We start from the raw sequence: 22,401 nt of genomic DNA on the forward strand, positions 1-22,401 counted from the left end.
CAAGTTCACCCTATTTCAACTTTAGGTTATGCACATAGGGCCAATAGAAACCAGGACATCTAGTCATAAGCTGGAAAAAGCAAGAAACAAAATAAAGGAGAAGTTAAAACTGTGCATGTGTGAAATCTCCAAGTTTGCAAATTTGGAATTAATCATAAAGCCAGAATTCTTCAGCCTGCCACTGGGAATTTGTTCACACGCAGTCTCTTCTTCCTTTTCGCTATTTTTTTTTCTATCATTTTCTTCTAACTAGTTAGGCTAGTGCTAGCACTTTGCTGTTGACCACCAAGGAACACCTGCTAGTTTAGCCAGGCCAGCACTAAGGCTTTGAACGAAGCTTAGTTCAAATCTTGCCCTCTCTAAAAGGGCTATTACTCTGCCCACTTCTAATATTTGAAAAATGCGACTGAATGAGGCGGGCCCTGGTGGGCAAGGGAAGTGCACGGGTTAGGGCCTGGGCATTGTTCAGTAAGGTAAAAAAAAACAAACAATACTCTTCTCTTTTTTTGCCGGGAAGTGGAGACCTAGTAGTTAGGGCACAAAGCTTGAAATCTTGAGGTTGTGAGTTCAAAACTCACTCCCAAAGACTGCCACTTCAGATCCTTAACCCTTAATTGTCCCCCGCCCCCCACAATGGCAACTCACTGCTCCCCAAAGGGATGGGTTAAATGCAGAGGTAAATTTCTCCAATGTGAGATCAATAAAGTTCAATTATTAATATTAACTAAGCTAAATACTTAAGCTAATAAATCACTAACCTGGTCAATGGTAAAAAGATCTCAAACCTCATTATTTAAAATCCATATGTATTAATGGGTTAAGGTGTGAAGCTATGATCCTACAAATGCAAAGACATTTCAACACCTATCCAGGAGTCTTGTCAATATTGTTAGCCCAAACAAAAAAAACAGAAACCTGGATAGGTCCGTCTGCGAAAGTCCGATTTACTTCCAATATAAGCCTGTTTGTGGTTGCCATGACTTGCATGACTGAGAATTTACACATTTTGATCCTATATGATCTTGTAATCAGTCCTGTTTCAGAGCTTTCTGCACTGCTATAGAAACCAGAGAAACCTAGTTCAACAGTTCCACAAGGACCACCCAATCTCCTAAAATCTTTTTTTCAAGAATCAAGGCTGATTTATACTTCGAAACTAGGTCGTCTGCGAAGGTGTTGCAGTGAACGCAAAGACGTCCCCGCCCCCTCCGAAGACACTCTGTTGCACCTCACGCAAATTGTAGGTGACCGCAGACAGGAGGCCGGCTTTTTTTGTTTTTATGACCGCAATTGCGGAAAACAACTCATGAAGTTGGACCAGCTAGAAGAGCGAGGTGCGTGAGAATGCTGGGACCCTTTTTCCACCTGGATCCCCGCTCTTTTTCACCCTCATGTCACTCCGTTGTCGCACAAACTTGCCTCCACTTTCTCACCGCCTCGGCCGTATCTAGACCCACAGCGTATAGCGCAGACCACGCTCAAAATTGAGCATAAATCAAAAATGTCTCTGTCAAACTCACTGCTGCAGGGAGTATAACCAGCCCTTAATACTAGAACGGATGGGGAAGCGATGGACTGACAGATGGACAAAGGGGATGGACTAAAACCTGCTCTGCCTTCATTTATTAAAATTATTTTTAGTAGCTGGTTTTCCATCACAGATGGTCTGTTGCCCTGGTAGACAGATTACTGTCAATTACCCTAACTCAGTCTGACCCAGTGTGGTTGCATATAGCAGCATGTATCGCTCCCAAACTCAACAGATATATGTCACTATTAAATTGAGGACCATCTGTACCAAAGTGAGGACATTTTGCTGGTCCTCATTTGTTTTTGTTTTTTTCTAACCTTCAGGTTAAAGGATTTAGATATAGGTTATAGGATTGGGGGAATTTATTAAATTTTAATACAATCATGTGGCACTAAAAAAATTCAGTTGTCAAAAGAATTTTTCATGCCCAAGTTGTTTAATCTCAGATTTAATGTGTGGAAAATAGTGATGTAATTTGATTTAACCATAAAAATGTAAGCTTTTTTTTATTTTATTTTTACTCTTTTTGTAAAACTAAATATAAAAACAAAGGTGTGTTCTCTTGCTGTGGGAAAAGTTGAGAAATTGTACTCCAAATAGCTTACTATTAACTTTCTAGCAGAGAATCTCTACTGCCCCGCTCCATAAATAAGTGTGGTACTGAATTGGAGTGAAGTTAACTGACCAGGAGAAAACAGAATTAAATGATGTTTTGCTGCATGCTTAAAAACCATTCACACCGAAAAGGGGAATAGTAAACTTAAAAGTAGCAATAGAAACTTGGATAGGAACTAGAAAATGCAGGGAATTAATATAAATCAGTTTTATTAAAGAAACTATCTCTAAAATCTCTAATATGCTCAGGTGTGGGTACCCCAGACCTGAGCATATTAGCAGTTGTTCTTTATGTCCTCTGCTTAGAATTTTTAAATAAAGTAACATGTCTGATTTCAAAACCACAGGATCTCTTTAGATCCCTAACCAGATAGCACTCTCCTAAAGGATTCACACAGCTGTTTAGATTTCACCATGATGGTAACTCTTTACTTCAACAGTCAGATGGCACCGTACTACATATCTTAGCCTTAAAACAGGACAACCCTTCTCCAAATTACTGAGTTATGATTCTTTAATCATGGACATGTGATTTTTTGCAACTGTGAGGGTTCCATTTTATAAGTTGGCCATAACTTATGTTATATAGAGTAGATTATTTTCAAATTGCATTAATCAACAGAACTCCTCTGCTTCCCTTTCCACCCAGTTGATTTTAGAAGCATCTATAAAATTCTGTAATAAATCACAATGTAAAACATGTAAAGAAAAGAAATGCCAACCAAAGAAATTTCATTACTTTCATCCAGAACTCCCTTTTCCTTAGACTGTTCTCCACTACTGACCTCTGTGTGTGTGATTGTGCTGTGGAGGCTTGCCCATTTCATTAGCATGTTGGAGCAGTGAGCCTGGCTTTAGAGGCAATATCCCTGTCAGCAGATTAATCTAATACCTCTCACAAATACACACACACACTTAGACGGAGAGGGGTATAGTCACATAGGGGACAGCAGAACCCATGGCGAGAGGAAGGACAATATGTACCCAAGCACAAAGGAAAACACCACTGTACAGAGAACATGTGAATACAAACATGCTTTTCAGCTTAGATTAATACTTTAGTACATGCTTACAGGTTCATATTTGCACATATTCAAGTACGCAGCTAAAATCTGTGTTGTCCAATGACCTACTTTTCCTAACCCTGCTTTGCTTTTTTTGTCAACAATGCGCCTGCAGCAGATGAGGTCAAATGCTGACAGAGTGAGCACAACGCCTGTGGCTTCAGGTCGCCTCAAACTCCAGACGATTCACGAAGAAAAATTCCTTCAAAACTCGATTTAGTGTAGAACTTTATTCCAAACCAGTCAGAGGGACGGTCTGATGTTGGCAAATTGAATAGGTTCCTCGTGCTGCAAGGAAATACTCCTGCAGATGTCAGAATGCTGTTTATCACATAGATAATGAATCAGTTCATCTAACTTTAACTGTTTAGTTTGGATTAAAAAAACAAAGATTGTTCTGGTTTTACTCGGATAGGCTTAAGTTTATTTCATGGTTGGAGGTGGTGGCAAAATCAGTGTGTCTAGTTATGTCTGTACTTTGTAAGATTGGTTTATAAATACATACAAGTTTATTTTAGGCTAGATTACACGTTTATGTTTAGCCATAAAGTACTCTAGCTGCCGTTCAGCTACAAACTTAACTCTGCTCAGAAAACAGAATATTTGTGTATTTTTTTAAGATAATGTATTTAGTTTGTTTTCTGAATGTGGCAGTATTACTTAATCTGCAGCAGATTTTTGCACAAAAAAAAATGTTTTTTGCATGTTTAAGCATGTCCTTATATGTTCTATTTGTGAACATTAGATTCATTTCAAATATTTATTGAGTTACACCAGATTTCCAAAAAATTGATAATAATGAAAGAGATCTTTGTTGTCCAGATGTCTACTGCAGGTGAGCTTATACCCAGCAGCTGCAGACAGGCCAAGCTCTGCACTGGTGGCAACTATAGTCCTGTCGGTTCTTGCTGGATCCAAAGCAGAGATCCTGAAGCCAGCTTGGATTTTCTCAGCAGTAGTATCTTGCAGCTGAGGCCATTTTGATAATGAGGCTGGAATCCATCTGAAATCTTGTGTATTACATATATTGTATTTGTAATTATCAACAGTTTGTCAACATTGTATCAATGAAGCTGGACAGAAAAGAACATGAGTTAAAAAGCCTCTAAACTGCCAACATTTGCATGTAAACAACAGTAGGAAGAAATACTGTCAGGACACAATGACATACTCCTTTTTGGGTTCTGGCTTTGGTTCTGCCTCCTGAGCTGTTGTTCCTGTCAGCAGTGACTCACCAGTTTCTTTTCTTAGACAAAGTCCTCCTGCTGGATGTCCAGGGCACTGCAGGCCGCTGGCGCACGCAGAGAGTGTCTGTGTTTGTGTGAATTTTCATAAGTTGCCCTGCAGCAGCAGCAGCAGTCAGATGAGGAAAATCTGAGTCGATGAGTAACCACTTCCAACCCCCTCCCCTTCTGCAGTTTATTTCCCGTTCAGATTTATACCCTGCTATTACTAGTTATTTCAGTTTTTGGAATCATCTTTATTTATCATTGTATTTTATTTTATTTTTTACTATATTCTTTTCTTTAATTTTAACTCATCCCTTTTGAAACAGTGGGCTGCCGCTGTGGGATTTGTACAAGAGAACTTGTAGCACTCCCAGCCCTCCTTTTAGCAGAAGGCTACCACCACTAATATATAGAGATACATAGGAAACAATGCTCAGTAGAAGCCAGCACTGTTGTTTATTGAAAAGCAGCTTTTTCACAGGCCCAAGGTACAAAATCTGACCTCCATCTTTATCTTCTTTAAGGATGGGACAAGCACTCATATGGTTACCATGGAGATGATGGCCACTCTTTCTGCTCCTCTGGGACGGGCCAACCGTATGGGCCGACGTTCACCACGGGTGATGTGATTGGCTGCTGTGTCAACCTCATCAACAACACCTGCTTTTACACCAAAAATGGCATCAGTTTAGGTTGTCCCCCAGTTTGCTTTATTGGCTCCATTGCAGTTTGCTTTAATGAAAGAATTACAAACTTTTACCTTCTATCTGCTTAATTCCTGCAGGTGTTGCCTTCACGGACCTTCCTGTAAGTATTAAGAAACATTCAACTTAATTTACTGTAGTAATCCCACTTCCAACATTAATAACATTTTAAAATCCCAGATAAAAACGTCAACCTAATAGCACTGTTGGAGACTTTCATTCTCAATTTTTGAATTTTTTTTCTCAAAAATTTAAAGAGCTTGGCTCACCCTTCTTTATTTGTAGTCTTTGATTAAATCTTACTTGATCTCTCAAGATATCCCCTACATGTAAATTATGGTGAGGTTATGGTTGTAGGCCAACAGCTTTCTCTGTAAAATGGAATCTGCTGATAGAAAATGCAAAGAGCGTCTTTATATCCATTTATATCCTGTCAGTTAAAGACAGCTTAGAACTATTGATCAGTGTGATTCAAAGATAACGTTTAGTATTGCTGGTCTAAGAGATTTTTTTTTAAAGTAAGATATATTATTACAGAATTATATATGTTTATCATAGGGATGTCTCAATCTGATATTAATATCATAAAACTGTCTGATATAAGCCAAAAGACATAAACCAGAATTTATTGGCCTGCATGTAAAATCTTCGATAGAAGGAAGGTGAGGGAAACTCTTTTCTTTTGTTTAAAGTTTATTGAACCCGTTAGTTTATAATGCACAGGTCAGTTGTTCTCATGCCTATTGTTGATAATTAGTGATTTCTGTATGAGTATCATCACTTAATCAAGCCTTTTCTAACAGTCCACACTAGAAATTAAGTTATAAAACAATGCATGATCCATGCTGATATGGTGTATTCGGTCTATAACAGCATTGGTCAGCACTCAAAGCTGCTACTAGGGGTATAAATCACACTCATCATGGCAATTAGATTCAGTATCAAATTCCTAACCCAATGACTCGATTATTTTCGATACTAAAGAATACACCACGATATGATTCGATTCGAATAATTGGTTAATTTTCTTTTTTTTACCTTTCAAGCCAGACAATGTTTCAAATTTGAAATAAACCAGTGAAAGCTGTAAAGGCGTTTTATTTAAGAAACAACAGCAAATAACAGAAGTAGCAAAGTTGTACTCCACCTAGGCCTATGAAAACCTCATTCACCGAAAAATAATAATGCCTCTGTGTTTAAGATTCTGAAAGCCCATGAATCAAAAAATACTGCAAGTGAAAAGAGGGTAGTGGCTAAAACGAAGCAAGGTAGGAGGGAAAAATAGGTTTAGCACCACCTCAGCACGGGAGTCAGAATTACGCCCAGGAGCAAATGGATAAAAATAGACCAGTGGGGAAAAAAAAACATGAATCGATACTCTTTCGGAGGTGTCGATATATTGGATCATTGGCTGTTGGATCGATGCAACGATACCTAAAGATTATTATTTTCACCCCTAGCTGCTACATTTGTACTGAATCATAAATAAATATGTTTTGGATCGGTACATCCCTAGTTTTTTTTAATATTTTAATAAAAATCCTTGCCTTGATTTTTAGCTTTGACCTTTTAAGAACCTCAGATGGGAGTTAGATAAAAGTTTTGCTTAATTTGTGTATTGATACATTTATAAAGCTTTGCAATGACAGCAGTGCAACTCTGCAGCCAGGTTAAAAGCCTTTTTTTCAATGACTTTTTAGATCCAGACTCTAACAGTCAAACAGAAATATAAGGATTTCTTTAAAAGGTATTTAAAGTGTCTATGGAAATAAATGATGGTCATTATGAGTTGTTTTTTAAAGAATCTCCAAAACCACAGAATATAGTCCAACCACGACACGCTGACCCTTCATGGAAAATGCTTCTTTAAAAACTTTTTTAAATGACCCAGATGACTCATGCTCTCACTCATGGGTTTGTACTAATTATCCCAGAGTTTGAAAAACCAGTTTCGAGACTCAGAGCTCTAGTTTCTTTTGCTTAATTGTGTATAAAACGGGGCTCCTTTGGTTTATGTATCTTTTTCTTGTGCAGGAAAGAAACTCCAGCCCAAAATTGAGCTAAGAAAGAGACTGGTATGATGTCAGCTGTCATTGAATTTAGATTTCTGTCTTTATTAGGGGAAAAAAAAAAATCAAGTTTGAAATTCTTTCTTTCCTTTAGTTTAAGATAAAATTTAAAGTAACTTTTAACCCAATTATTAGCTTAACTTGAGATATATTAAATGGTTTTTCAGGCAAAGATACATCATTTGGCACGTATCAATGCTCTGTGCTGGCTGCCCTTCTCAAAAACTCACATGAGAGGGTGAGAGCCGTCACTTAAAGAGTCATGTGATCAAGAGTGCCGCTTTATTGCAGTTTAAGCTCCCTTACAAAATTAGGGCTAACACTAAAAAGTAGGTAATTTCCAAAAAATAGAAAGACATTATGACAATAACCTTATATAGATATATTTTATATAGATATATTTTCGGTTCTCTGGTGTAGGATGTAATCAAGATGTATGAATGTGGCCTTGTCTTTACAAGTATCTCCTTGACTTTGAATGTTCAGCATTGTAACAGATCAATATTAGTCTTTTGTTCAGGCAAGCTAAAACCGGAGGCAAGTCTAGTGCCCCTAGTGGCTAAATGTTACACAGTGTTGCTTTAATACATCATTAGCTCAAAACAGTCCAGGGCCCAACAAGTAGGAGGCAAAAAAATAGGTAAAAGAAAAAGTAGATTAATGTTGTCACCTATTTTGAGCATGTATAAACACTCTGTTGGGAGGGTGTGATGATTTACTGATCCTTGCTGTTAGCAGTCCTACAATATTCTTAATGTTGGGCAGTTAGACATATACGCTAGTTAATGGTGCAAGTGCAGCAATCCTGCTGCTGTGCTGGCTGTAATGAAAAACATGTAATCGAGAAAATGAATAATCTATAGTTCTTAAGCCAAAGTGACCTATTCAACTCCTGCGTGAATAAGCTACTATCCAGAAGGAGGTACACACGCCTCCGAATTGTGCAAAGGTTGGTTTTCTAAAAAAGCCCTGGCATTTTATTTTGTGATGAAAGTGCACTGCCATTCTGTTTCAAGTTTAATAAATTACTTTTTAGGTGATAAGTAAAAGCATTTCCATATCCTCCTCCAAGTACTTTGCATGTTCTGATGATCAGCATATGTTTTTCTAAATTATTAAGGCAACTGTTTAAAATGTTCTGCTCCTGCGGTTCTGCTCGTTTTAGAGACACAAATCATGTGCGCATCCGTTTATTAAATCACCTTTGCGTGTGCTAATAAGTTAGCACACGTTTTTATACCAGCAAACATTTAATAGACCAGAGCTATATTTACAGTAAAATAACCTTTACAGAAGCTGCAGCACCACTTCCACTGATTGAAAATACAGCTTTTGTTTCCTCCTTATCAGTAGAGCTAAAACTGATGATAGAGGTGGAGAAACCTCCCATATATTACATTGCTAAATTTTTCAACAATGTTAGGATCTATTTTAGTGCTGATATGATACTTGTTGCTATTGCCTTGTGGTTGTAAGAAGTAGCAGGAAGAATTACAGCCAGAAAAACGTTCACTGAGAAGTAGCCTTTTGAATGAGGACTTTGTTTTGGTGATATGGTGCTACACGAAAAAAAAAAAAAAAAATACAGTTTGGGTTAAATTACTTGTTTTATATCAGTTCCTGAAGTTGGTAGCAGAAAAAAACGGTTTCTAAATTTAGACAAATACTCAACGTCCTGATTGAGTTTGGATCCTTCTCACCCACTACTATATGAAACTCTTCCAGCCTAACCTGTATCCCACCGTGGGGCTTCAGACGCCAGGAGAGATTGTAGATGCAAACTTCGGCCAGCAGCCATTTGTCTTTGACATCGAGGACTACATGAGCGAGTGGAGGGCGAAGATCCACGGAATGATTTCCAGCTTCCCCATCGGCGAGAGGCTGGGGGAGTGGCAGGCCGTCCTGCAGAAGTAAGATCTACTTACATCCCCCACAGTACATCCCCATTAAAACTCATATAAATGTCATACGAATTAAAGTCATTCTTTTTTTTTATTGGAGCAGCCATTAGGTGTTCACAGAAATGTAAATCTCATTTACATCTCTGCTGCTATGTTATGCTGCTGCCATTAGATTCTTTTAAAGGGGAAAATCAGAAATAAGCTGAGAAGTTGGTGAATTTTGGATGTGAAAATTATAAAATCAATTTGAGTATTTTAATGATTTATTTAGTACACTTTCCTTCAGGTTGGAATTAATATACAAGAAGAGATGTTTTTTTTCTTCACATAAGGTCACATAAGGGACTGGCCCTCTGTTTTATTTTTAACCGTCTCCAAGCTTCAGGCATTTTTCTGGCTGAAAATTTGACTTATGAGAGTAGAGTTTATTAAAATATTTTTTTTCCTGTGGTTGAAACAATAGAAACACAAGTTTAGCCTTCTTCCTACATACCACAACCAGTTTGGATGTATGCCTGAGATCATTGTCCTGTTAAACTCCTGGCTATATCCCAGTTTCAACCATCCAGATATTAAGTTCATGTAAAGAAGGAGAGTTTAGAGGTAATCCTACATTTTCATTTAATTTATTTAGTTTGTGCAATGTACACATATCCCTGGCTAGTAAATGGCTACAGCAGCTTAAGAGTTGGTTCACTCCACTTGGGTATAAAAGCTTGACACCTCTAAAACTTCTTGTTGTGAACAAACAGCTTCTTTGTCCCTTCTGAACAATCGAGTTTGAAATTAATTTGTGAGCAATGGCTTTTTATTTTTTGGATGCATACATCTCTCAAGAATAACTTTTGGTTCTAACTATTGATGTCTTTTGTTTGTTTTTTCTATTTCAGTTGAATTTATAAAAATACCAGAAATAACAGTTTGAAAAACAGCAAATTCTGTTGCAGTATGGACCAAAATGATCAAAAATGACACTGAAAATTTGAGACAAGTGACCAAAACCAAGAACAATGGTCAGAAGTTATTCCGATGTACTCAGAGGACATTTAATAAGGAGGACTTTAAAAGATCATAAACTCTGGCTTTTTTAAAACAATCACACCTCCTGTAAATAAAGATCTATTTGCAGACAGGTTAAGAGATTAGTTTGCAAAAGATTTGAATAAAGATTTGTTGCATTTTTATTTAAAGGTTTTTTACATTATAAAAAGAACAGATACTAAACATTTGGACTATAGTGCTCCAACATTTTGATCAAGTTAAAACCTTTAAGACAATTAAAATTTTCACCTATATCTTTTACTTTTAATCGCGTCTTGTCTTGATGATCCACAACGTGTCCAAAATGTTATGCCTCTTTGTGTTGGACTTAGTATGGTGTCCAGCTACTTGGTGCATCATGGATATTGTGCAACTGCAACAGCGTTCGCCAGAGCCACAGAGACCACAATACAAGAGGACCAGTTGTCTATAAAGAACAGACAAAGTGAGTAAAACATCCAGCTCTTTGTTTCTCACAGTTCTGACCTCCAGCTGTGTGAACATTAACTCTGTTTTGTGGAGCAGGAATACAGAAGCTGGTTCTGGCAGGGCGGGTCGGGGAAGCCATCGAAGCCACTCAGCAGCTCTATCCGGGTCTGTTGGAACGCAACCCCAACCTGCTCTTCATGTTGAAGTAAGTCAGTATTTTAATTTGTTTAATCTGACAGGAAGGAGAGTGCTTTCAGCCTGGGGGGGTAACGTCCGAGTCTGACCTGGTAACCCCCGTTTACGCTGCCTTCTAGATGTCGGCAGTTTGTGGAGATGGTGAACGGCACAGACAGCGAGGTTTGCTGCCTGACGGTCCGCTCCCCAAAGTCCCAGGACAGTTACCCCGGTTCCCCCAGCCTTAGCCCGCGGCACCCAGCAAGCAGCACGCACATCCACAGTACTGGTACACAGAAAAAACAACACACACACACAAACAACCTACACACAGGGTGCTAAGACAATGAGGTGTGTGTTTCTGCCCCAAACAGGAGCAGACAGCCCCACCTGCAGTAACGGTGTCGCCACGCCCAACAAGGCAAAGATTCACAGCAGCAGCATTAAATACCCCAGCGCCTCCTCCTCTAACTCCTCCTCTACCTCCTCCTCCCCTTCCTCCATAAACTACTCTGAGTCCAACTCTTCGGACTCCACCAGGAGTCAGCCGCACAGCGCCAATAGCACCCAGGAAACCAGGTAACCATTGCCCCCCTGGGTGCAGGGCGGACCCCGCTTAGCAAACATTTAGTTACATTTTACTGCAGCTCCATGTTCTGCAGCAGATATTGATTGTTCCAGGGAAAACAACAGAACAAACCTAAAAGTGTTCATGCTGCTTTTTCTTTAGTCTATTTGTTAAAAATAAAAAATAACTAAATAACATTAAAAGATGAAATGGAAGTCAATGAAGAGTCACATGACTTCTCACTTTTAGCTACAAACAGACGTGGACCCACTGGGCCTGTGTAGGACTGGAGCCGTCTTCATCACAAAGTTTTATTCAGCAGACTTTTAAGCATCCGTTAGCCATCAAGTTCAGAACCTCCTACAGATATTTGATCAGGTGGCAGTGTTGCCTTTGGTTAGGAAGGTCATGGGGGTGATCCAGGCTTTCTATATGGAGTCTGGCTTCTGTGACATGCATGTCTGTTTGTTCTGTGATGAATTACTGACCAGTCAGACGTACCACACCAGACCCAATGACTGCTGCAGGGGGAGACCAGAACACACCACATGGATGGAGGGTGGGAGAATGGATGGGTGGAGGGAGGGAAGGATAGATGGACGGGTTGATTGACAGGTGGATGGACGGATAGTGCCTTGTTAGAGAATTCGCAAAATAGCTCAACCTATGTCAGGTTTTACAAAGAGCATCCCTGAACATCAAATGTCAAGTCTTTCCTTAGCTAAGTTAATGTCTTGGTTCTGAGTGGATCCATCACAGGATAAGGCTTTGATCTAAATCATTGTGCATCTCTGGCTTCATGTTTCGTCTCATTGTTTTGCCAGCAGATAAAACTTCTCTCCATCTGTTTATCTTTTAGGGTTCAGTCATTATCTTTTTAACTGTTTCCTACTTTACTGGCCCTATTAGAAAGAGAACATCCACACAGCATGGTGTCAGCTAGTTCATTTTATGCTGCCTTTTTATTTCCTCAGAAAAAAAAGACCTGTCATTCAGTAATGTAGTTTTCAAACAGACCAGATCAATGAGTGGATTAAATATTGGTTCTTCTGTTTAACTTAGGTTTGCTCAGTGCAGTTTTCAGGGCTGATGAAAATTGGGTAAATAGGGGAGAAACTGTCCTAGTCTCAAGTCTCTTTTAGCCTCTAACAGGTCTTCTTTGATGGGTTGACAGAGGTAAGGGTTAATGTCTCTGTCTGTCTCAGTTGTGTCCCCTGCTGTTGGTGGTTATGCTACATTCAGACCACACGCGATTTGAGCAGCAAAAACACCTGCTGCTTCATTTTTGATGCTTGTACACAATAAGGTCAGATGCGCCTCAAAAGCATCTTTGGTGCTCTTGAAGCGCTTCAGTAAAGTGTGTCCAGATTTGTCTGATGCGTCTGCTGCCCCTGTGTTCAATGGCAGAGTGGCTTTGCTATATTTGCTGTGATAAGTGTGTAAAAAGTCGTTTTAATATATTTTTATGCGAGAAAATCCGTCTGCATAGTCAGTTCATCAAGATTATGAACCTGCCTTAAAATATTATTTCTCTGCCGGAGCCACAAAGACCCCACATAGCAGTGGTGCGCTGTCACTGGGAATCCCCAGCATCAGCTGCCTCAGGTCTGGTTAGCTTGGGGGATTGAGGGATTTCCCCTACTGCTTGTGGTGGCTGAAGGAAGATGTTAGCATTTTTCAGGTATTTGGTACAAACTGCAAGCACCAGAATAATAAAAGTGAACATATTTTGCTGGCAGGTTTTGACATTTTAAGTTAATTTAATAAACTGTTTCAGTGATCATTGCGATCTGCATCAGCAGCACTCTGTCTGTCTCGCTGCCAGCTCCTGGATCAGCTGCTCTGATTGGTTGATGTGGCACGACGAGCAGCAAAAATTCAGTATCTGCTGATTGTGAAGCGTGTCGTGCGCCTTAGCTGCTTAGATGCATCAAGATGCGCTGTTCCTGCGGCTCGAGAAGCGATGCAGGAGCTTTTGATACGCCTTGATGCGCGTCAACAATAGACTTTGCATGTATACCAGCTGCTTCTGCTGCTTGAGGCACATGCGGTGTGAACGTACCATGACCTCGCCCAGCGGAGCCTCTCTTCAGTCTGTCAGCCATGGACAGCTTTGCCTACACTGTATTTGGCCATCATCATGGTTGGAATGTGCAAATGAATTGGTGTATATAGTGTAAAGCATTTGTTAAAACACGCTACAAATACAGACCATTCACCTTAACCATCATGCTCTCAGCTCCTTCTGTTTCCATAAATGGACAACTAACCAGCTTCGTGGTTCTACCTAAACACTGACTAAAGAAGGAGTATGAATTTTGAAAATATGGGGAAAAATATTGATTTGAATAGTTTTGCAGGGCACTGTAAACATAAGCATATGAGGAATACTAATATACCACATCATTGCCCAAAGCATCTCACTGAATTTTCCTATATCCACCATGGACTCAACCATCAACATTATTGAAAACGGACAGAAAGCAACAGAGCAATTTGACTTCCTCCATCTCTTTGTGGTCCACTTATGACGCCTGTTGTAGAAACATCCTTTTTCCATCAGAACCCACTTATTTCTTCCTGTGAGCTTAACAAGATCCATGATTTCCTTTGCTACTTGTTATCATCTATGATTCATGTTCCATAGTTTTTCAGTCAGAAAGCACCTTTGGTTGCCCCTGTCCTGTGGAATAAGAACCATCATTTAGTTATTAATGTTATTATTATGTAATGCTTCATAATAATTGCATAACTTATAGTGTTATATTTTGTATATTTTACCCACATATTTGGTAAAACAATTGTAAGAGCTTTAACCTGTTAAACATGACTCAAGCAGATCTGGTCCAGATCTGTGGACAGAAAAATGTTACTCCAGCCAAGCATCTTTCGTTTTCTGAAAGTTATCCCAGGTGTCATATGATATCTGCTGAATATATAACAAAAGTAAAAAACTGAGTCTGACGCGTTTGTGTTCTTACCAGTGACAGTGAGATGGAGATCGAAGCGGAGCATTACACCAATGGTGTCGTCGAAAGCTCGTCGGCCCGGATCATGAATGGCACGTACAGACATGAAGAGATCCTTCAGCCCGATGATAACAGCATCTGCAACGGTGTCACTGGAGCACAAAAACACTCTGGTCTGACTCGCTTTATGGGCTGATGTGTGTCTTTTGCATGTTGTGTGTAGCTGCACATCCTAATGCAGGGTTTGAATTTCCTGCAGATGGGAGCCGCAGTAATGGCAAACAGTTCTGTGGAGGGAACCAGGCAGCCACAGAGAGGATGATCCAGTTTGGGCGGGAGCTGCAGGCGCTCAGCGAACAACTGTGTCGCGACTATGGCACTAACACCACGCACAAGAAGATGTTACAGGTACACAAATTATCAGAGGGTCTGCCGAAGAAAGGAGGAAAACTTTAAAGATTTCTAGTATCGGCTGAAATCCAAACTCTCTTACCTGAACTTCAGAAAAAAAAAAAGAAATGATCAAGAAATTAACGCAGTATTACAAATCTGATCTAACATGGTTCAGGTATCCAATCTTTAGTTACTCAGCCTTTATATTTATTTAAGATATTGGGGGGAACAGTTCCTGTTCCAGATTAGAAAGATGAGGCAGATCTCACTCTTTAGGTGCCCCTGATGAGGTGGCATAAAAAGCTCCTAATAAATTGATCTTTACCTGTAGGAGCACAAGTTCACTCTGAAAAATTCACAAAAAATCTAACTTTACCTTTAGTTACAGAATATTACTGAACCAGGACAAAAATAAATACAAAGAACAATATAAGAATATACAACAACAAAATAAAAATGGGAAAAATACATACAAGAGCACAAAAATAGAAAAAGAAATACTTACGACTTATTGTTTCCACAAGATAAAAATGATTGTGGCTGTTTCTGAACATCTGTCCTAACCCCTATATGTAGGACTATATACTAGTATATGAATGTGGATGAAAAAGTGCTGGGCTTAAAATTTCCCACAATCCACCTTGAAAAGTACTTTGCATAGATGGTCACTAGATGAGCAAATATATCCCAGAATGCTTTGCAAGATCTCTCCTCGCAAAGGATCATGTTATGTCTTTTTTAGTAGTTAGCCTCTTTCTGAACGGTCAGTTAAATGAGTTTGCTATAAAATCCACTATGTAGTCCCTGCTCTATGTAGTGATTTAAGAATTAGGGCTGACGTTCAGACACAGCCAGTGTGGGTAAAAGGTGTGTTGCCCCAGTTACCAAAGTGAAAAAAATAAAGTTTTATTTTATGAATTATTTTAGGTTAAATTATTTTAGGTTGATCTGATTCCAAATTTAAGGTTAAAATCATTAATTTATTCACTGGGGAAAACATCCCAAGTTAGGTAATTGTTTTTAATTAGCTTTGAAATCATACTGTTGCTATGGGAATAATGAAAACAAATGTATTTCAAGGCTTTCTGGACAAGTGTTGGGGCATCAGTCAAAGGTTCTATGTAGAAATGTTAAAATGATACCATCGGCTGTCAAACAATCAGTGTGAAAATTTATCATATAGTGAAGTTCTGAATAAAAACCTAACCCTAGCTGCATAATGTGCTGAATTATGTGGGTCATTATAGTGTTATGACAGATATTCACCACTAGGGGGCAGATACAGCTCTCAGGAGCTGTCAGGATGTTAATTTTAAGCAAAGACATGGTTTTTGCAATCCATTTTTTACATCCTGCAATATTAACTGAGGCTCTTCTTTTAATTTTTGATGGATGAAATGATAATAAAATCCTTGTATTAGAATTTATTGTGTCTTTGACTTTGCAGCAATCTGTCATATCAGGCATGCATGAAGAAACAGGAAAAAGGAAAAATCCTCTTTTACAGGAAGAAACCTCCAGCAGAACCACACCCAGACTAAAGACTGCTGCGTACTCCAAGAAATATGACAATTTTGTTTTGCTTGCACACTTGCAAGAACAAATGACATAATTTTGTTCTGACAGACATGTCTTAGCGGTTCTTGTTGCTTGTTCTTGACACTGGGCAAATTTTTTTTCTTGGTCAGGATTTCGATGAGAGTTGTTAAGTTGGAACAGCAGAGATGATTTTTCCCCCTTTAGTTTCCAGGTTTGAAATCTGTAAAGTGAGTTGTAAGCTACAGTGGATGGGAGTGGCACATTAACAGAGTTGTTATGAGAGCTGATTGGCTGCAGGACTCCTTGAAGGAACAATCAGTGGAAAAAAGGCCAAATATAATAATTTAATGGGGAAATGTAACAGACCAGATCCTTGATGCCTCCTGTTTATCCCCTGCAGGCGGATACAGCAGCTGCAGCATGTGCTGTCATATGAACTAAAAACTCTTTCTGGTTGTCTGTGTATATTTAGGATGCATTTAGCCTGCTGGCGTACTCAGACCCCTGGAACTGCCCAGTGGGCCAGCAGTTGGACCCCACACAGAGAGAATCACTCTGCTCCGCTCTCAACAGCGCCATTCTGGGTAAACATTAAAAACAAACACACTTTGACTTTGTTTGAGTGTTTTCTCTCCACTGCTACCAGGAAAATGGCTCGTTTTGTCCCTGTGGTCGACAGCAAAGACCAAATGTCTTTATTTCATGATGAGGCGCTAAGCTTTGTGGAGGCTCACACAGACCTGGCCTTGGATAAAACTTATTATACTTTTTTGTTGGCAATATGAAAAAAAAAAAAAAAAACAGCGGATACTTTGAAGTATATTTAAACTTTTAATTTTGTAGTATCCTATTATTCCAAATGCAGTTTTAGATTAAACCTGTCTGCAAAGTTATCTAAATAGTTCTGTACTACTTCAGGGTTAAAATGATCAGAAATGCAATAAATACTGTCAATTTAGGTTAAAAAGAACATTTTATTGAAATAGAAATGTCTACTTAAAATCTAAAATGAATAAAACGATGAATAAAATATATATTATGATTTTATATTTTTTTATTGGCTTTCATTCATTTAATTTCCTTTCTATTATTCTACAGTCAATTCTTAATGTTAAAGGATAATTAGTATCAATATTAATAATTAATCAATTAGATACAAACACCCTGATGAAAATTACACTACGTTTTTACTTTAATAGTTTTTTAAATGTCTTTAAGTTTTTTAATTCATGTATTAATTTACTTTTATTCTTATTTTTCATTGTTTGTCATTGTATAATTTTTCATGTCTTATAATTCTGCTTCTCCCACCCCTTTTCACTACAAGTATGAAAATATAAAGTACAAGTAAAGTTAAACCTAAATTAACTGGTGTTTAGAATAAAAATCATAAAAAAAAAAGATTTAATCTTTTTGTTTAACTTAGTTTCAGCTCAGTTTCTGATTTGAATGAGGGCGTAGAAAAAGAAAGGAGATGCTGATCTAAAAAAACAAAACAGGATATATATCTGAAATTCATTTAGATTAGGGCCCCATCTAACAGATTCCTCATGCAGGAGTTTTCTTCACCTAAAACAGAACTTCCAGCAGGATAATAACATTTTCATTTGTTGATGCTTTGATTAAAACTTCAAGCATGCTGTCTGTCTGCTGCAGAGTCCCAGAACCTTCCCAAGCAGCCTCCGTTGATGCTGGCGCTTGGACAGGCCACAGAGTGCGTTCAGCTCATGGCTCGGGTTCGGTCCGGTTCCTGCTCCTTCGCCAGGATAGACAACTTTTTGCACTAGCCCTCGATCAGGTGAGCAGAATACAAAAATAAATAAATAAAAATTAAACCAAGATCCATGATAAGAGCTCCGGTCTTACCTGTCTATCCTCAGGTAAATCTTAAGCAGCACTGAGATGTCCAGCTGGTTGTTGTCAAGGCGACGAAGAGGCGAGCATGCATCTGATTGGAGCAGAGAAAGGAAGAAGGCTTCCTATTTAATTTAGTATTATCAGATTTAATAAATGTGTGACACTATTTAAAGATAATTATTATTATTATTCAGTTTATTTAGCCTTTTTTTTTTTTTTTTTTGTAGCATTTTTTTGTTTTTGTTTTTTGTCAGTTTTTTGTGCTTATCCCAGAAAAATTTATCATCTTCCCCCTTTTTTATTCTTTCTTTTGTTGGCCTTTGATTCCTATAGTCAGTTCTGTTGTTTTCATTTCCCATATCAACCCCAAACAAACCCATAAGATCCTGGATAGCATTTAGCACAAACTTGAGGAGCTTTAACTTTGAAGAGCCGTTGCTTTCTTCATAGGACTATCAACGTTCGGCTTCAATGTCATTATTAATTCAAGGTTTTAATGATGGATTCAAACTCTTCTTTTCCCACAGTGGAAGGATTTATCCAGTAGGATAAAACCATTTTGTACTCTGCAAAGATATTTGTTTAAGTGTGGCCAACAATATTAGAAAAATGTTGCTGCTATAAAGAAAAACAGAAACAAGTAAACACATTATTTTTAAGAATTGTCAAAGAAATTTGAGGGAAGTCAGCAAACTAAAATAGCATGAATCCTTTTTCCAAAAGGCATTTAATGGGATCTTCTTCAGGACCTCAATTTGTCCACATGAAATTCTCCTTCTTCGATCACCTCCTGAATATTTTGGATTTCATTTCTTCCTATTGGTCAATCCAGGCTGTGCCATCCAACTGAATTTGATGTTGATGTTGTTGAGGGGCCACAGTGGATCATAGATACAAGAAAACTAACAGCAAAAGGCCTTGGCTTTGTGAAGATCAGCACCACCCTTTTTCTAGCTATGTGTACATTTTTAAGCCAGTTGGATCAGAGGAATTTCCCAAAGTGTTGTTTTTAAAGCTAAATACAGTCGTTTAGTTGTATTGTTGTTCCACTTTAGAAAAAAAAAGGAGTAATTAAAAAGAATCATTGAAAGCGAAAAATGAACAATATGATTTCATCTAAGCTTCTGATACTTGGCTTTATAAGGAGACTCAATAAACCAAGAATGGAAGGGCTTTCATAAGCAATCTAAGCATGAATAACACCTGTTATTGTGTGGAGCTCCTCGTTAGCTGCAGCCCACACGGGTGAAATTATCCCTCCAAGTTTGAGGCAAAGATATTAAACCCTGGTTTTGTTTCTGATTAGATGTAATGTAACTTTGAGGGAATAGAGTGGCTATAGCTGGCAGGTTATTGGCCAAAAAACAGTTTTTCCTGAAATAGAACATCAGCCATCTTCAGAAAATGTGATTGAAGGTCCTCTGCTGTGGTATAACGCTAACCAAGAGCAGAGAGGTGTTGGAGGCTTAATTTTAGTGTAACAAGCTCTGCATCAGCCAATCAGAGATGTGGTTGCAGGTGGCGGAGCTGATCCCTGGCTGCACCTACGACACCTGCCCACGGGGCCGAGCCCTGCTCTATTATCAGCATAAAGAAAATCAGTATCAAAGGCAGGCTAACAAGCACAGTGTGTGCCCGTTGAAAAGTCAAGTTTCATTACTGCCTGCTTCTTTTTTTCCCCTCCACACTCTGACCTACTGGGTTCTCATGCAGTCACAGCTAGAATTTCAAATAAAGAGGTGAAATCATGTGACAAACAGGGAGGCCTGTAATTTCAAGGTGCACTTTGTGATGATTAAACCACAGCCTTTCTTTCACTTTGATTTCCACATTGGGCTTGGAGGGCTGGAAAAGCCTTTGTTCCAGAGGTCTGCTCATTTTCTGTGCAATAAGCTTTGTTTTTTTTCTACTTTACCTCTCCTCGTTGGGTGACACTCATCTACAAGTTAACCAACAGTTTTATCCTATACTTCCTCTTTTAAAGTCACTAGGTCCTTCAGCTGCCACCTCACATAGCGTCTGGTTGTTGCCCAGCTTGAATGAATTGGATAATTAGAGCAGATTTGATAAGTTTGTGGAAAGTGTGATTCTATCCGATAGTTATTAGTAGTCAGTGTTTAAATTCAAACAGACCAACGTCACAGCAATCTAAATTTGGAAAAATATAAATTTCATATGTAGTTGCAGTTTATTTTACTTTTAATCATACTATTGGGTGACAATCATAAAGTTTGTTTACGGTTATGTTTTTTTTACCCCAGCAAAGTGTGCACTAGCATGTCTCCTTATTTTAGAACCACCAAGAACGACTAGAGGAAGAAATTTGGTCCTGTTGTCTGAGGTGCCGAAACCCCGATAAGAAGTTAAAAAAAAAGGCTCCTTTGGGAATTATTACCTGTTTTATATGCTTTAGTAGAAAAAACATCTTTGCGGTAATTAATCCTTAACTTTCAGCAATTTTTTTCAGACTCCATACATGATATTGCTTTGTGTAGAAAAACCAAACACCAAGTATAAGTAATTTCTTTATGAAGGCAAAAAAAAAAAAATCTGTTTTATTTATGCAAAGTGTTTTCAATACAATATGTTTGCAATATACATCAACAGACTTGATGTCTAGATGTAGACTGGAAGCTGTTTGAAGTGAATTGATTAGTAAACTGACTTCATTAGAAATACAGGCGGTTTTGCGGCTGTTGATGCGAAATTCGGCGTCTGAAAAGGAGGAGCTCACTCCCAGTTTGCATCGTTGACAACCCGGTGACATTCAAGCTGATTACATCAGTATGAAATTTTTACTCTTTAAGAAACCAAAGCCTGATGTGCTGCAGGCTTTCATCCAGTGTAAGATTTTCCTCTGGTTCCTCTCCATTAGGTTCAGTGCAGGACAGGTGATTCTGAAAGGAATATTAAAGAACCTTACTGCAAAAGATCCAAATTAAGTAAAGCCTTATGAGTTCTAGAACATAAAAGATAATACATGTTCTTTAAAAAGCTCCATTTTAGCTGTTTTTTTTTTATTCCTTTCCCTTAATACCATCTCTTTTTTGACCTATATGTCAGAAGCATCCTGTGCTTCTGTTTCCAGAATAATGAAGCAGTTTTGTTTCCTATTTTCTTTCCTAACTCTGTTCTGTAATCACCATTCCACAAATAACTGGATGTTGTTAAACCTGCAACTCAGTCTCTGAAATCACCCCAGCGATCCAAAATAATTTTACATTTGTCAATCTGAGATGTTGAGCTTTCCACCAGGATCATTTCACATCCCTCCTCTGCTGTACTTGGAAGCTCCCTGATGTGCAGAGCTCCATGCCTCCAGCTGTATAACACGGTTGTACCCCTGCCTGTCCTCCATGTTTGAACTCTGACCCCTAACACCTCCACCTCCTGCGCAGAGAAACTGATCTGAAAATGCAGATGAGCTCTGCACAAATTACTTCTATCTTCATTTTATTATTTCTTTTGGGAACTTTTGAGTTTTACCTAAATATAAAGAAAATGTAAGAAAAAAAATTGTGAAATAAAATATCTACTTAGCATGACTTTTAAACTTTAAAACAATAAAAAAAAAAGGAAAAAAAAGATAATAAAAAAAAAAGTATTGGGAACATGTTTAAAAATAAATATTGTATTCTGTTTAATTTTGACAGAATTATTTTTATTAAAATACATCCATATGCATATGAAATGTGTCCTGTTGTTATTTGCTGTTTTAATTCAAGTGAAACACGTAATATAAATTATTTACTAACAAACTAAATTAAATTATAAGGATCTTCCTCTCGTCTCTAATGAAAATAATTAAAGCAACAAAGCACAATATTCGACCCAATAGCTGGCTTAAGCACTAAGCTAGCGATATAGTAAATGATTTTTTACAAACCCTTATATAAGTTGAGATAGTTGGATCCATCACTGAATTAGTCATGCGAGTCCCGCTTTACAGTACTGAGCTCCCCTTAAACAGCAGAACTAACCTGTTAAGGCTTCATTTCAGATCTGAGATTAAAGTCAGAATTCTGACTTTTTTCTCAGAATTCTGACTTTTTTCTCAGAATTCTGACTTTAATCTTAGAATTCTGACTTTTTTCTCAGAATTCTGACTTTTTTCTCAGAATTCTGACTTTTTTATTGTCAGAATTCAGTCAGAATTCTGAGATTAAAGTCAGAATTCTGAGATTGGCCCTAATCCTCTTCCGTAAGAAACGCCTCAAAAACCACCAAAAATAAGAAGTAAAACACTGATAAAATCCTACAAGCCAACAACAGCTGTGCAATTAGAGTGATAATCACAGCTATGCTAAATTGCCTCCAA

At 38.2% G+C, this 22,401-nt stretch overlaps 1 protein-coding gene across 1 annotated transcript in view; it reads left to right on the forward strand.

Annotated features, from left to right (window-relative positions):
* The window catches only part of ranbp10 (RAN binding protein 10), a 43,289-nt gene extending 24,547 nt beyond the window's left edge, over positions 1-18,742 (forward strand). Inside the window, exons 4-15 of the mRNA XM_038290957.1 lie at positions 4,964-5,131; positions 5,224-5,246; positions 8,938-9,122; positions 10,487-10,599; positions 10,680-10,788; positions 10,898-11,046; positions 11,132-11,336; positions 14,310-14,467; positions 14,554-14,702; positions 16,699-16,810; positions 17,883-18,024; positions 18,107-18,742. Coding sequence (XP_038146885.1) covers positions 4,964-5,131; positions 5,224-5,246; positions 8,938-9,122; positions 10,487-10,599; positions 10,680-10,788; positions 10,898-11,046; positions 11,132-11,336; positions 14,310-14,467; positions 14,554-14,702; positions 16,699-16,810; positions 17,883-18,013 — 1,502 coding nt within the window. The 3' untranslated portion in view covers positions 18,014-18,024; positions 18,107-18,742. The remainder of the gene's footprint in view (positions 1-4,963; positions 5,132-5,223; positions 5,247-8,937; positions 9,123-10,486; positions 10,600-10,679; positions 10,789-10,897; positions 11,047-11,131; positions 11,337-14,309; positions 14,468-14,553; positions 14,703-16,698; positions 16,811-17,882; positions 18,025-18,106) is intronic.
* Positions 18,743-22,401: the final 3,659 nt, after the last annotated feature.

This window comes from Cyprinodon tularosa, unplaced genomic scaffold (assembly GCF_016077235.1).
Source record: "Cyprinodon tularosa strain WSP-4 unplaced genomic scaffold, ASM1607723v1 ctg290, whole genome shotgun sequence".
NCBI lineage: Eukaryota > Metazoa > Chordata > Actinopteri > Cyprinodontiformes > Cyprinodontidae > Cyprinodon > Cyprinodon tularosa.